Consider the following 12,060-nt stretch of genomic DNA (forward strand, 5'->3'; position numbering starts at 1 on the left):
CTGCCCCCCACCCCCATCTCAAGATTGTTAAATCAATCATACCTGTAGAGTCCCTTTTGCCACATAAGTTAACATATTCACAGGTTCCAGGGATTAGGGTGTGGACATCTTTGAGGGGCCATTATTCTATCCATTACAGAGACTACCTGAATCTAGGGGTGGCCGGTAAAGAATTCCCTGAGAAGGATGATAGGGTACAGCCAGGTGAAGAAGCAGGGGAAGAGCATTCAGGTGATGGATGGGAGGGAACTTGAGGTATTTGAGGACCAGAACAAAGGCCATCCTAGTAGGCCAAGTGTATGAGAGAATGGGTGGCAGGAGGTGACATTGGAGACAGCAGTGGAAGTCACTGGAGCATTTTAAAGCAGATTTGTATTGAGAAAGAGCAGTTTTGCTGCCATGTTGATGGTGGGGTTAGAGGTGAGCAAGGCGGGTGTCGGAGGCCATTTAGGAGGCTGTTGTAATTCAGATGAGAGATGCTGGTGGCCTGGTCTCACTGGTGGCAGGAGGTTCAAGAGAAGCAAAGGGATTTGAGAGATTTAAGGAGAGTGAATCGGTCAGTAGTATGCTGTGGTGGATGGGTGTCGAGTGTGGAGGAGGACGTAAGGCGTAGCCCTCCGGTTTGGGGTAGAGTGATTTTGAGGGCCTGTGAGACAAGCAAGTGGAAATGGGTCTTCACCCCTCCTGAATGAGCTCAGAAGTGAGCTTTTTTCTGGGATGAAGGTGAAGCATTGGAAATGGTTGGCACGTAGCTGCTGATTGAAGCCTGGTTATTGCCTGGACTCTACAGAAAGAGGCATGGAGGGAGGGAAGAGGGCCTTAGATAGCACCTGGAGAAAGCCAACAGCTAAATGTGTCTTCCTGAGTTGACCATGTGTGGAGCTCATCTGGGGTAGAATCCAGAAGGGGTTATTTTGAGGAGAGTTGGGGAGGTGAGGAAATAGAGACAGGTCTTAGCGAGTATTATGGAAAACTTCAGATGTATCGTATTAGTTTCTATTGCTGCTGTAACAAGTTACCGTGAACTTAGCGGCTTAGACAGCACAAGTATATTACCTGATAGCCTGGAGGTCACAAGTCTGAATTAGGCCCGCCCGGGCTAAAATGAAGGCAGTGTGCGGCTGTGTTCTTCCTGGAGGCTCTAGCGGAAACTGTTTTTTTTTTTTTGCCTTTTAAGCTTCTAGAGGCTGCCTGGTTCCTTGGCTCCTGGCCCCTTCCTCTGCCTACAGAGGCAGCGAAGGCAAGTTGAGTCCTTCACACATCATAGCGGTCCGGTCTGTTGTTCTGCTCTGTCTCCCACTTTTAAGGATGCTTGTGATTACGTTGGGCCCAACTGGATAATCCAGGGCAGTCCCTCTATTTTAAGGTCAAATTAAGTCCTGATTAGCAAATTAAGTCCTTCTACAATCTAAATTTACCTTTGCCATGTAAGGTGACATCATCACAAGTTCTGGGGATGAAGACCTGGGCATCTTTGGGAGACCATTACTCTGCGTGTAAACATATATGTAAAAGTATAAATGGAATAGTATAATAAGCCCCACACACCCACCTCCCACTTCTCCCCACTGGATCATTTGAAATAAATCTTAGAAATCATCTGATTCATTTGTAAATGTGTCAGAATAGACAATTGTTTAAAGAAGTTTAGCTATGAAGGGGAGGTGAGAAAGAGGGTGGGGACTGGAGAGGTGGGAAGAAGACGTGTATGTGTATTTTTAACATGAGAGACACGGAGGCATGTTAAATTCCGCCGGGCAGGATCTAATAGTGCGGGAGCAATTGACCTGCACGAGAGCGAGGTCTCCGTCATTGAGAGAGGTAGGCGCATAGGTTTGAAGGTTTGAGAGTGTGAAATTAGGAGAGTTCCTCTCTGCTGGCTTAACGTGTTTCTTTTTCTTCTTTTTCCTGTTGAGTGGGAAGCCAGTGAGAGGGGCAGAGAGGTATAGAGTTTTGAGGCGCTTGGGGAAGTTTGGAAATGGTCGCTGTGGAGTGGAGAATGAGTGCATCAGAGAGAAAGGCTCTTGGAATGTGGGGACGTGGGCCGCTTGAATTTGGTGAGTTCGAGCGAACGCAGTCAGCCTGAGGTGCGACTTCTCCCCCCTAGCACTGCACATCTGTCTGGGCGTATGTTCAGAGAAGGTGAATAATTTGGTTCCCATTGAGTGGGTTTTTTTGCCAGGTGGTGTGAGCAAAGGATAAGGTAAGGGTTGTTTATAAGAGCCACTGATATCATGATCCATGGGCTCTAAGCTGAATGAGAAAGGAGCGGAGCGACGGGTCCTGGCGGGTGTACGTGTGGCTGTGATGGGATGAGCCGGCAGACAGAGAGTCCAGCCTGGCTGGGTTTTGGGGTGGCGACCAGATCCGGGGTGCGTCTTTGGGAGTGGGTAGCTGGAGTGGAGTGAAATAAAAGACAGCTAGAAAAGAGGACATGAGTTGCTGAGAGAGCAGGGTATGGGAAGGCGCCGCCACGTGGATCCTGAAGCCACCCAGCACGATGGCAGGAGGTAGGGTGTAAAGGTAGGTCGTCGGGGCCTGGAGGGGTCAGGCGAGACGAGGAGAAAGGAAGGGGTTTGTACGGTGCTGGGAGGCACGGGCTGCAGAGGGTGGATGTTTTGACGAGATGGGTGACAGTGCAGGGGTGTGGAAGCGACTCTGGGGATCAGAGCCCGGTTGACCTCCCCTCCTGACCCTTCCAGACCTTGTGTGTGCGGGGGCTGTGAGAGGGGATGAGCAGACCTGACCGGAGGGAGGGCCAGGTTTCACTGAAGACACGGCCAGCTCACTTTCTTCTCCCCCGAGCTGTGCTGGGGGTGCTCCTGCCCTACTACCTCCATGGTATTATCATATTATTATAATAATAATTATTATTATCTTATTCCTCCCACTCAGGGTATTATTCCTCTTAAGCACAGCCCCTGGGTCACTGTACTTAGCCTGAGTCACAGCAAGCCACCCCCCCACCAGCTCCCTCTCCAGTGGGAAAATATTAAGATAGAAAAAAGCACCCCATCCAAGAATTCCCAGATAACAGAAGTCATGGATTGAATCTTTAGATTTAATGAGATCTGTCTCCATGTGCTATACTTTTATATCTGACATTCCTCCTGGGCTCTAAGCCATATATTCTGATGTTGTTTCAAAAATGGCTGTGGGTATATTTAATACACATTATTTACATCGATTTATGATTGAGATGTAGCTTTTTTTGGGGGGGGGTTATTTATTTTTATTTATTTACTTATTTTTGGCTGTGTTGGGTCTTCATTTCTGTGCGAGGGCTTTCTCTAGTTGTGGCAAGCGGGGGCCACTCTTCATCGCGGTGCGCGGGCCTCTCACTGTCGCGGCCCCTCCCGTTGCGGAGCACAGGCTCCAGACACGCAGGCTCAGTAGCTGTGGCTCACGGGCCTAGTTGCTCCGCAGCATGTGGTATCTTCCCAGACCAGGGCTCGAACCCGTGTCCCCTGCATTGGCAGGCAGACTCTCAACCACTGCGCCACCAGGGAAGCCCCGAGATGTAGCTTTATTGAAAACTTTTAGTGATTTTTGTCTATACCATAAAATCCTGGCTTTAATATAAGTACTATTTTAAAAATTCAGCCTGTATATGGAGTCACATTGTTGTGAAGGCAATGAAACCCTGTCTCCCCCGCCCGCCGCCATGAAAAGATAGTGAAACTGTTGTGCACAAAGATGACCGCTAAACTCAAGGTCTCCGATGACGGGTAAAGGAATTTAGACTGGTGGAACAGTATAGTGGACCTAGAAAACAAGTGGAAACAAAGGATATTATGATAAGGGGATGGAATGTACTATTTCTGCTGAGATTGTGTTTGCTTAGAATTGAGTTATTCTGCATTTCATGTTTGCTTGTTGACACGTGACCATTTTAACTGGTTCTCAGCCCACCTTTTGGCCATTTCTTTCTGTGATGGGAGATTCTAGTTATATGAACCCAGACTAAGTAGCAGCAGCAGATTTAGTTTTTACAAAACATAACAGTCTCTTTTTAAAATACCTGTCTCCCAAATCTCTGAGATTCTGTGAGCTGTGAGTCTTCCGTGATAGCCTGAGGACGTGAGAAGCTGTAGAATGATGTTAGAGCCACGGGTATACATGGGGCCTGTGGTCCTACCCACCCCCAAACTACTCACCTGATTGGACTGAACTTTGTTCGCTTTTCCTAATCCCAGCAGACTCCTCCAGGCCTTCCGGGGGGGCAGTGATAATCAGTGTGCTTTTGCCAATGACCCCTTGGCCCTTAACGGGGCTCAGTAAATGGTTTTGTCATAGGATTGCTCTGCATAGCATTTGGTTAAGACCGTGGGCTCCCAAGTCTGACTCCTGGCTTCAAGTCCTAGCTCTGCCACTTACTGAGTGTGATCTTCGGGCAGGTTCTTAACCATTCGAAGTCTTAAGTTCCTGTCTGTTAAATGGGGATTACGATAGTAAGTACTTAACCTAATGGGATGTTGTGAGAATAAATAGTGCAGTTCCTGGCATATAGTGGGAGTACCCAGGAACTTATTATCATCATGTTGGAGTGTTGAACTTGAGTACCCATGGCTTACCAATTTGATGCATTTGGGGACTGTTAGGTTTTAAATTGTATTTCTCCATTATTTACAATATTCCTTGGACATTTCACTTTCTCAGTAAGGCCCCCCCGAGCACCCTATTTAAAGCTGCAATGATCTACCCTCCACTCCTTCCCCCTCCATGCCTCCCCTTCACCCCCTACTCCCTGGAGTCCCCACCCTCATTTCCTGCCTTGTTTTTCTTCACTGCACTTGTCACCTTCTGATGTACTGTCCAGTGTGTACTTGCTTTTTCTTTCAGCCTGTCTTTGTCCACTGTTCTGTTGTCAGAGCCTAGAATAGTACCTGGCACATAGTGGGTGCACGGTAGATAAATCTTTATCAGGATGATGCTATTGACTTTGAAAGTGGTGGTACGATTCTATACACCAGTAGTATGAAAGCTGCTGCAGCTGGCTGAGCTTAGAATGTTTTATTCGGAAGTTCTGAGTGATGATCTGCTGATTTGCCTGTCCCAAACCTCCTTTCCTAATAGAAGATAATGAAGCCGGGTAGAACAGGTTTGAGGGGATGATGAGGTTGGATGAGGAGAGGAGTAGGCTGATGTCATTACCTCAGCTACGGTTTACTTCTGACACCTGTTCTTTCAGCGTGACCGTCACCAAACTCCAGGCCACCCGGGGAGATGCTGGTCTCAATAGTGGCCTCTCTCAAGTATCATTTTGCTTTCTTGTCTATTTTACACACAACAGAACTTTTGTTATTTTCCTCTTTTAGGGCACCAATGCCTCTGCTCTGGAAAAAGACATTGGTCCAGAGCAGTTTCCAATCAATGAACACTACTTCGGATTGGTCAATGTAAGTATTTTAAAATGTACTATCTTAATCAGATGTTTTAGAGTTCTTGAAGCAACTCCATTCCCATTTTCGTTATTATCAAGCTTTAAATAACCGTTCATACTCCTTGGTTACCATATGTGGCAAATATTGGGGTGGGGGAAATTTAGTCCAGTTTTTGAAAGTATGAGTTGCCCCAGAAGGAAGTATTTAATTAGTGCATTATCGGGTCAGATTCTCATTTTTTCCCCTGTGCTTTAAAAGATTTCTTTTGCACACATACATTTCACAGTGATATTATTAGCCTTCGTAGCAATATCTGCTTTTGTATGTTCTCCCTTCACCATCTGGGTGGGCTCCTTGGTAGCTTTGTTTCAGTATGCATCAGTTCAACCAGAGCATCGAAAGAGTTTCCAGCTCATCACCAGTAGCTACTTAACAGCACAACTTGGTATTTGAAGCATGGGTGGGGAGTCAGGGGAAAACTGGGGCCAGTTTATCTCAAAATCCCTTGGCCTCATTTTGCTTGTGTTCAGCAATGGTCTCCTTGTAGATGGCCATACTTGCCAGGGCCTGTGTCCTAGACAAGTTGATTATGACCAAGTAGTAAGGCAGTATTGCCCACCACCCTCATAAGCTTTCTTCCCCACCTGATCCTTTCTCTCTGGGGTGGAGGATTTAAGTGACATCCGGTGTCAACTCATAAGCACCTGGTTTTCTGGAACAACTGCTCTGAGTGTGGTCTGTCAGTTCAGGTGTGATAGGTGGTAATTTCCACTGGGACTATTCTCTGAGTGAATGCCGCCTGTGGGATAATGGAGTGGACGTTGGCTTTGCGGTAGTACAGACCTAAGTCTGAATTCTGCCTATGCCGTTCACTAGCTGTGCGATCTTGGGCAAGTCACTTGACCTCTCTGTGTCTCCATTTCCCCCTCTGTAAAATGGAGATCATAATGGTTTCTCCCTCTTGGCCTATAATGAAGGATCCATGAGAGCTCCTATTGAAGGTACTGACATGAGGCTGAGGCACATTGTGGACACTCGGTAAATGTTAGTTCCTTTTCTTTCCCAGACATTGTACACTGGCCCAGGGCCAAGTGTTACTAAAGGGTGTCCGGGTGAAGGTGAGGTACTGAGTAACAGAGAAAAGAATGGTAGGAGGAGGCCACAGTACTGGAATATAGGACATTGTGTTGATGAAATACTGACTCCTAATTTTAATGCAGTTTTTTTAGGCATAGTGCAAAGGCCTCTTGCTTAAGCTCTGTGAGGATAGTTATGCAAGTTGCTGGAATTCTACCTTGTGCAGGGAAAAGACAAGTGCAGACTATGGAGGAAAAAAGAACTAAGGCCATCTCCTAGTCTGTGGAAGCATTGTGAGACCTAAACTTATTAATAGTTTCATTTATGTTTATTTCGAATGGTAATTCATGAAAGTTACAGCTTCTCTTTAAAAAGAGGTTTGCCTAATTACGTAATTGTGTCAAAGTAGATTAAAATATATAAAAATAGGAAGTGTTCTATCTTAACATACGTAGAAATGTCACGTTAAGGATGGTGGTGCAACTGCCTTGCTCTTGGGCAGATGACACACAAGCCAACAACCAATCTTGAGATGTTCATATTCTATTTTAATCTTACACAGCAGTTAGTAATCTGTTATTAATCTTCTGATTTCCTTAGATCGTTTTCCTTTGCATTTTAATGTGCATGAAAAATTCTAAAGTGAATGTCTCAGCTACATGTTCACCCACAGAGTTGGTTACATAGTCAGTTGAAAACCAGGGAGATGATGACTTTTTCCCTCGTTAATCATAATCTTGAGTATCCGTGGCTTTTGAGAGGTCAGAATATTACTCTGTGGGCCCTAATCAGATTGCAGGAGACCAGGAACTAGGTGGTACTATTGTATTGAGACAATTGCTACTTTGGCAGAAATAAGGTTGCTTTGGAGAAAGTGAGGAAATGTGGTCTGAAGCCAATGGCAGGCGTGCTGGAATCTTGAAAGAGAGAAACTAAAACAAGTTCCCATTCAGTGAAGACTGTTTTAGCTGAGCAAGTGGTTCCTAGTTCCTGGATTTCTTTCTGATTGGGATTTTTATTTTCCCTGTCATAGGAGTTTTGATGTGTTGCCTGTGACATCTTTTGTGTAGCCAGCTGCTTTTCTGCGTCTCCACATCATGTCGATTTTTTTCTTCTTCAGTGTCTCTCTCTTTTTTAAGCACCAGAAAGTTTCATTAGATTTTGTAAAATCAAGGCCGAGTGCGTCTCATCATTTTAGAGACTTTTATGGGCTAGAGAGCTACCAGGCTTGCATATACTAGCATTCATTTCCCTGGTGGTGTTCAGAGTGGCATACTGGCCTTCTACCACCGTGAGCAGGGCTGTGACACGCGGAATCTGGGCTGGTTCACACGGAGGGTGGCCCTCTCCCTCGCCCCACCTGGTTCGGAGGTGGTGCAGCCCCGGACCCTGATTTGAACCATCCCTGTTGTCCTTTGGCAGTTCGGAAACACATGCTACTGTAACTCCGTGCTTCAGGCCTTGTACTTCTGCCGGCCCTTCCGGGAGAATGTGCTGGCATACAAGGCCCAGCAAAAAAAGAAGGAAAACTTGTTGACGTGCCTGGCAGACCTTTTCCACAGCATCGCCACGCAGAAGAAGAAGGTTGGCGTGATCCCACCAAAGAAGTTCATTTCGAGGCTGAGAAAAGAAAATGGTGAGTAGCATGGAGACGCATGGGTTTCAGGCTCTGAAATAAGGAGAACTGACAGTTCTGTATATCCTCAAAACGAAACCTTTTTTTTTTTTTTTTAAATGGGAAAATTGTATGGCCAACTACTCAAATATCATTTGAAAAGATATTTCTCCTTTACCACCCAGTATATAAAACAAAACTGGATTAAAAATATACTTAAAAATTCAAATTTATCATTCCATTTTGGAATGACCTTTTCTTTTTGCTCCACATTGGAAGGAGTTTTTTCTGGGTAGGATCATTGTAAGAGGAGAAATTGCCCAAGGCGGGACACTGATTGGAATACATAGGTTGATGCAATAATTGAATAAAATAGTACTATCTTATAAACTTGTCATAAGTGATTAAACTAAACGCAGATTGTCTAATCAGAGCCTCTGCTGTTTTAAAAATAATACCTTTGATTTTTACTTGTCTAACTAAGTTGAAGGATATCAAACTGATATTTTTCTGTGATAAAAAATGTCCTGCTGTCACCTGATTTTCTTCTTTTTTTTCTATATTCTTCTTTTTGTGTGTGAGAAGTGGTGGTAGAGATGAGGTTATTCCAGAAGTCTTGCATGGGTAATTTTTATGACTATAGAAATATTTGATATGGCAACTTGTGTTTAGCCTATATTTCAGCCTTACTGCAACAGACTTGCACAGTTAATCAGATGTTTGTTTTATAAAGTCTCATTTAATTTGATTGCCATCTTTTGAAGTTGTTGTAGTTTATACACACCAGAATAGAAATAATCTGAGAAGGAAGCAGAGCCCTCCCAAGTCTCCTTGTGAACATAATTAATAATGAAGTTTCACAGCTGCATTCATCTCTTGATTGTTTGTCCTTATGGCAGGGAACAGTACAGGCTGCTGGAATCTTTTGTATTTGGTTTCAGAACACTATCAGATAGGTACATTCTCATATATACCCCTCATCTCCCTTATGTGTTTCACTTAAGCTGCTTCCAGGTTGGTCCAGGGTTTAATATGATCTTTGGGAAGGGACCCTGTTGCTCTGGCTAAATTACGAAGTGAATAATTGATCATTGGTGGTCACATCATATTAAATACTGATTGATATTTTATCAGGGAGTTTATCAAGTAATTCCTGTTCTTTTTCTTTTTCTCTTTTTTTTGTAGAACAAATAAAAATGTTGGTAGCTTTTTATATATATGATGACTTCAGGAAGATATGGGAAATTTAGTTCTCAGTGGGTGGTAAAAAGTGGAAGTGAACAAAAATTTTTTAAAAACTTATCCATTGAAGTTGCAAAACAGAGGTGAATATATTCCATACCTGTCCACTCTTTCAATATAAAAATTGAAGTGTGGTTTGCAAAATTAGCATTTTCTTTGCTTTTCAAGAGCTGGAGATTGAAATACCGACCCTCTCCTTTCCAGATCTCTTTGATAACTACATGCAGCAGGATGCTCACGAATTTTTAAATTATTTGCTAAACACTATTGCGGACATCCTGCAGGAGGAGAAGAAACAGGAGAAACAAAACGGAAAATTAAAAAATGGCAACATGAACGAACCTGCGGAGAATAATAAACCGGAACTCACCTGGGTCCATGAGATTTTTCAGGGAACGCTCACCAATGAAACTCGATGCTTGAACTGTGAAACTGTAAGCATCAGGAGGGCTTTCATGTAATCTGCTTGTGTATAGTTGTACTAACTATCCTTTGCGTGAGTGTAATCTGCTTGTGTATAGTTGTACTACCTATCCTGTGCGTGAGCGTGGTGTGGTATCATAGCACCTAGCAGTTGTCTTCAGTATATGCAGACTGTTCTGTTTATGTGTATGAACCTCAGATGCAAACTTTTGGAAGCATGTCTGCATCTAAGACGTCTCAGCTGGCTGAAGCAGAGTGACGAGGGAAAATCTCAAAGACTAGATTGCTATGCATCATGGGCTAATTTTAGGGTCTACCAATTGGAAGTATTGAACTGGACCTCCACTGGTTATCTTGAAATGAGTTTGGCCACGGGGAGGTCATGAGTGACTTAGAACAGACCACCGCCCCAACATAAAGGGAATCAGCTGTGTATGGTGAACTTGAAATCAGAAGACAGGCTTGACTTTTTTTTTTTTTTGGCTGCTTTGGGTGTTCGTTGCTGTGCACGGGCTTTCTCTAGTTGCGGCGAGCGGGGACTACTCTTCCTTGTGGTGCATGGGCTTCTCATTGCGGTGGCTTCTCTTGTTGTGGAGCAGCACTAGGCACGGGCTCAGTAGTTGCAGCACACAGGCCCTAGAGCGCACGGGCTTCAGTAGTTGCGGCATGTGGGCTCAGTAGTTGTGGCGCACAGGCTCAGTAGTTGTGGCACATGGGCTTAGTTGCTTCGCGGCATGTGGCATCTTCCCAGACCAGGGCTCGAACCCGTGTCCCCTGCATTGGCAGGTGGATTCTTAACCACTGCGCCACCAGGGAAGCCCCCAGGCTTGACTTCTGATTTTCCAGCAGTTAGCTGGGTGTATGGGACAAGTCCCTGACAGCACTGTTGCCAGGGCTGGGTTAGCTTATGTGTCTGGGTGAGTCTGGCACATGGTAGGTAGGCACTTAGTGTTAGTTGAATTTGAAGACATTTTCCAGGGCGTGATTCAGGATGTTGCCTTGGCTTTGTGTATTTGACTTAACTCTATGAATGGCCTCTTAATGTGGTAGTTAAAAGCCCAGCTTTAACTAAAAAAAAAAAAGCTTTTTAAAGGCTTTAGGGCCAGGCTGCCAAGTTTGTATGCTGGCTCTGCCAGTCAGCAGCTGTGGGACCTTGTGCAAATTATTCACCCTCTCTGACCTCACTCTCCTCATCTGTAAATTGGGGATGATGAGAGTGCCTGTCTTGTAGGGTTGCTAGGAGGATTAAATGAGTTAGCTTTTGGAAAGCACTTAGAACCATGCTTGGCACATACCAACTGTGCAATAAAAGCCAACTATTACTATTTATTATGACTACTAATAACATAGAAAGTATGGGTTCATCTGGGGTCTCAGAGTTTCTTAATAACGTCATATGAAAAATTCTGTAGGACTGTGCATCTTTCTGGGGAGAGAGACAGTAGTTTCATCAGATTCTGAAAAGGAACTGGCACCCAGAAATGGTTAAGAAATGTGGATTTAAGTGGGAGGCTCTTTGTTTTTTGGCAGTCTTCTATCCTTCTAAACAATTTTTGAAGCATTCTGGTTTGTTCATTGTAGAAACAATTAGAAAACATAGCTAAGCAAAAAGAGACTAAAAGTTACCAGTAACTGCCCACCCAGAAATGATAAATTTGTAACATTTTCTAAAAATTGTGATCACGTTAGCCCAGAGATAACCATTTAAACATTTTGAAATATATCCTGCCAAAACATTTTCTACACATACTTATCTATCTAGAAATCTCTCCTCCTTCCCTTTCTCCTTCTGTTCTTTTATATTTTATATTCCAGTAAAATTCAAATGCATACAGAAATAGAATAGTATAATACATCCCATATGTGTATTACTGAGGATCAATGATTGTTAACACACTGGCCCATCTCAATCATCTTTCCTTTCACGCCCTCTCCCACTTCACTGAACTGGTCTATTTTTAAGCAAGTCCCAGGTAACATCATTTCATTTGTAATTTCTTCATTACTTTGTTATATATCTCCAAAAGGTAAGAAATCTTTTTTTAAAAAACATTGGTACAATGCCATTTTCACACCTAAGAAGAATTCCTTTAAATCATTGTTCACTCAGTGTTCGTTTCTCTGATTATGTCACTTTTTTTTTTAAAGCAGCTGGTTATTTCAAATCAGTATCCAAACATGGTCCACACATCGCATTTGGTCAGTATGTATCTTAATCTATGAGTTACCACCCCTCCTTTTTTTTCCTTGTAGTTTAGTTGTTGAAGAAATCAGGTTGTTTGTCTGAAAGAATTTCCCACATTCTGGAAACATCCTGTG

General features: G+C 43.8%; 1 protein-coding gene across 2 annotated transcripts in view; it reads left to right on the plus strand.

Moving 5' to 3' along the window:
* Window positions 1–12,060, plus strand: part of USP46 (ubiquitin specific peptidase 46) — a 63,323-nt gene that overhangs the window by 21,292 nt on the left and 29,971 nt on the right. For both annotated transcript variants that reach the window (XM_059923027.1, XM_059923028.1), the window contains exons 2-4: window positions 5,319–5,399; window positions 7,884–8,097; window positions 9,523–9,752. In XM_059923027.1, the coding sequence (XP_059779010.1) occupies window positions 5,319–5,399; window positions 7,884–8,097; window positions 9,523–9,752 (525 nt within the window). The remainder of the gene's footprint in view (window positions 1–5,318; window positions 5,400–7,883; window positions 8,098–9,522; window positions 9,753–12,060) is intronic.

This window comes from Balaenoptera ricei, chromosome 5 (assembly GCF_028023285.1).
Source record: "Balaenoptera ricei isolate mBalRic1 chromosome 5, mBalRic1.hap2, whole genome shotgun sequence".
Lineage (NCBI taxonomy): Eukaryota > Metazoa > Chordata > Mammalia > Artiodactyla > Balaenopteridae > Balaenoptera > Balaenoptera ricei.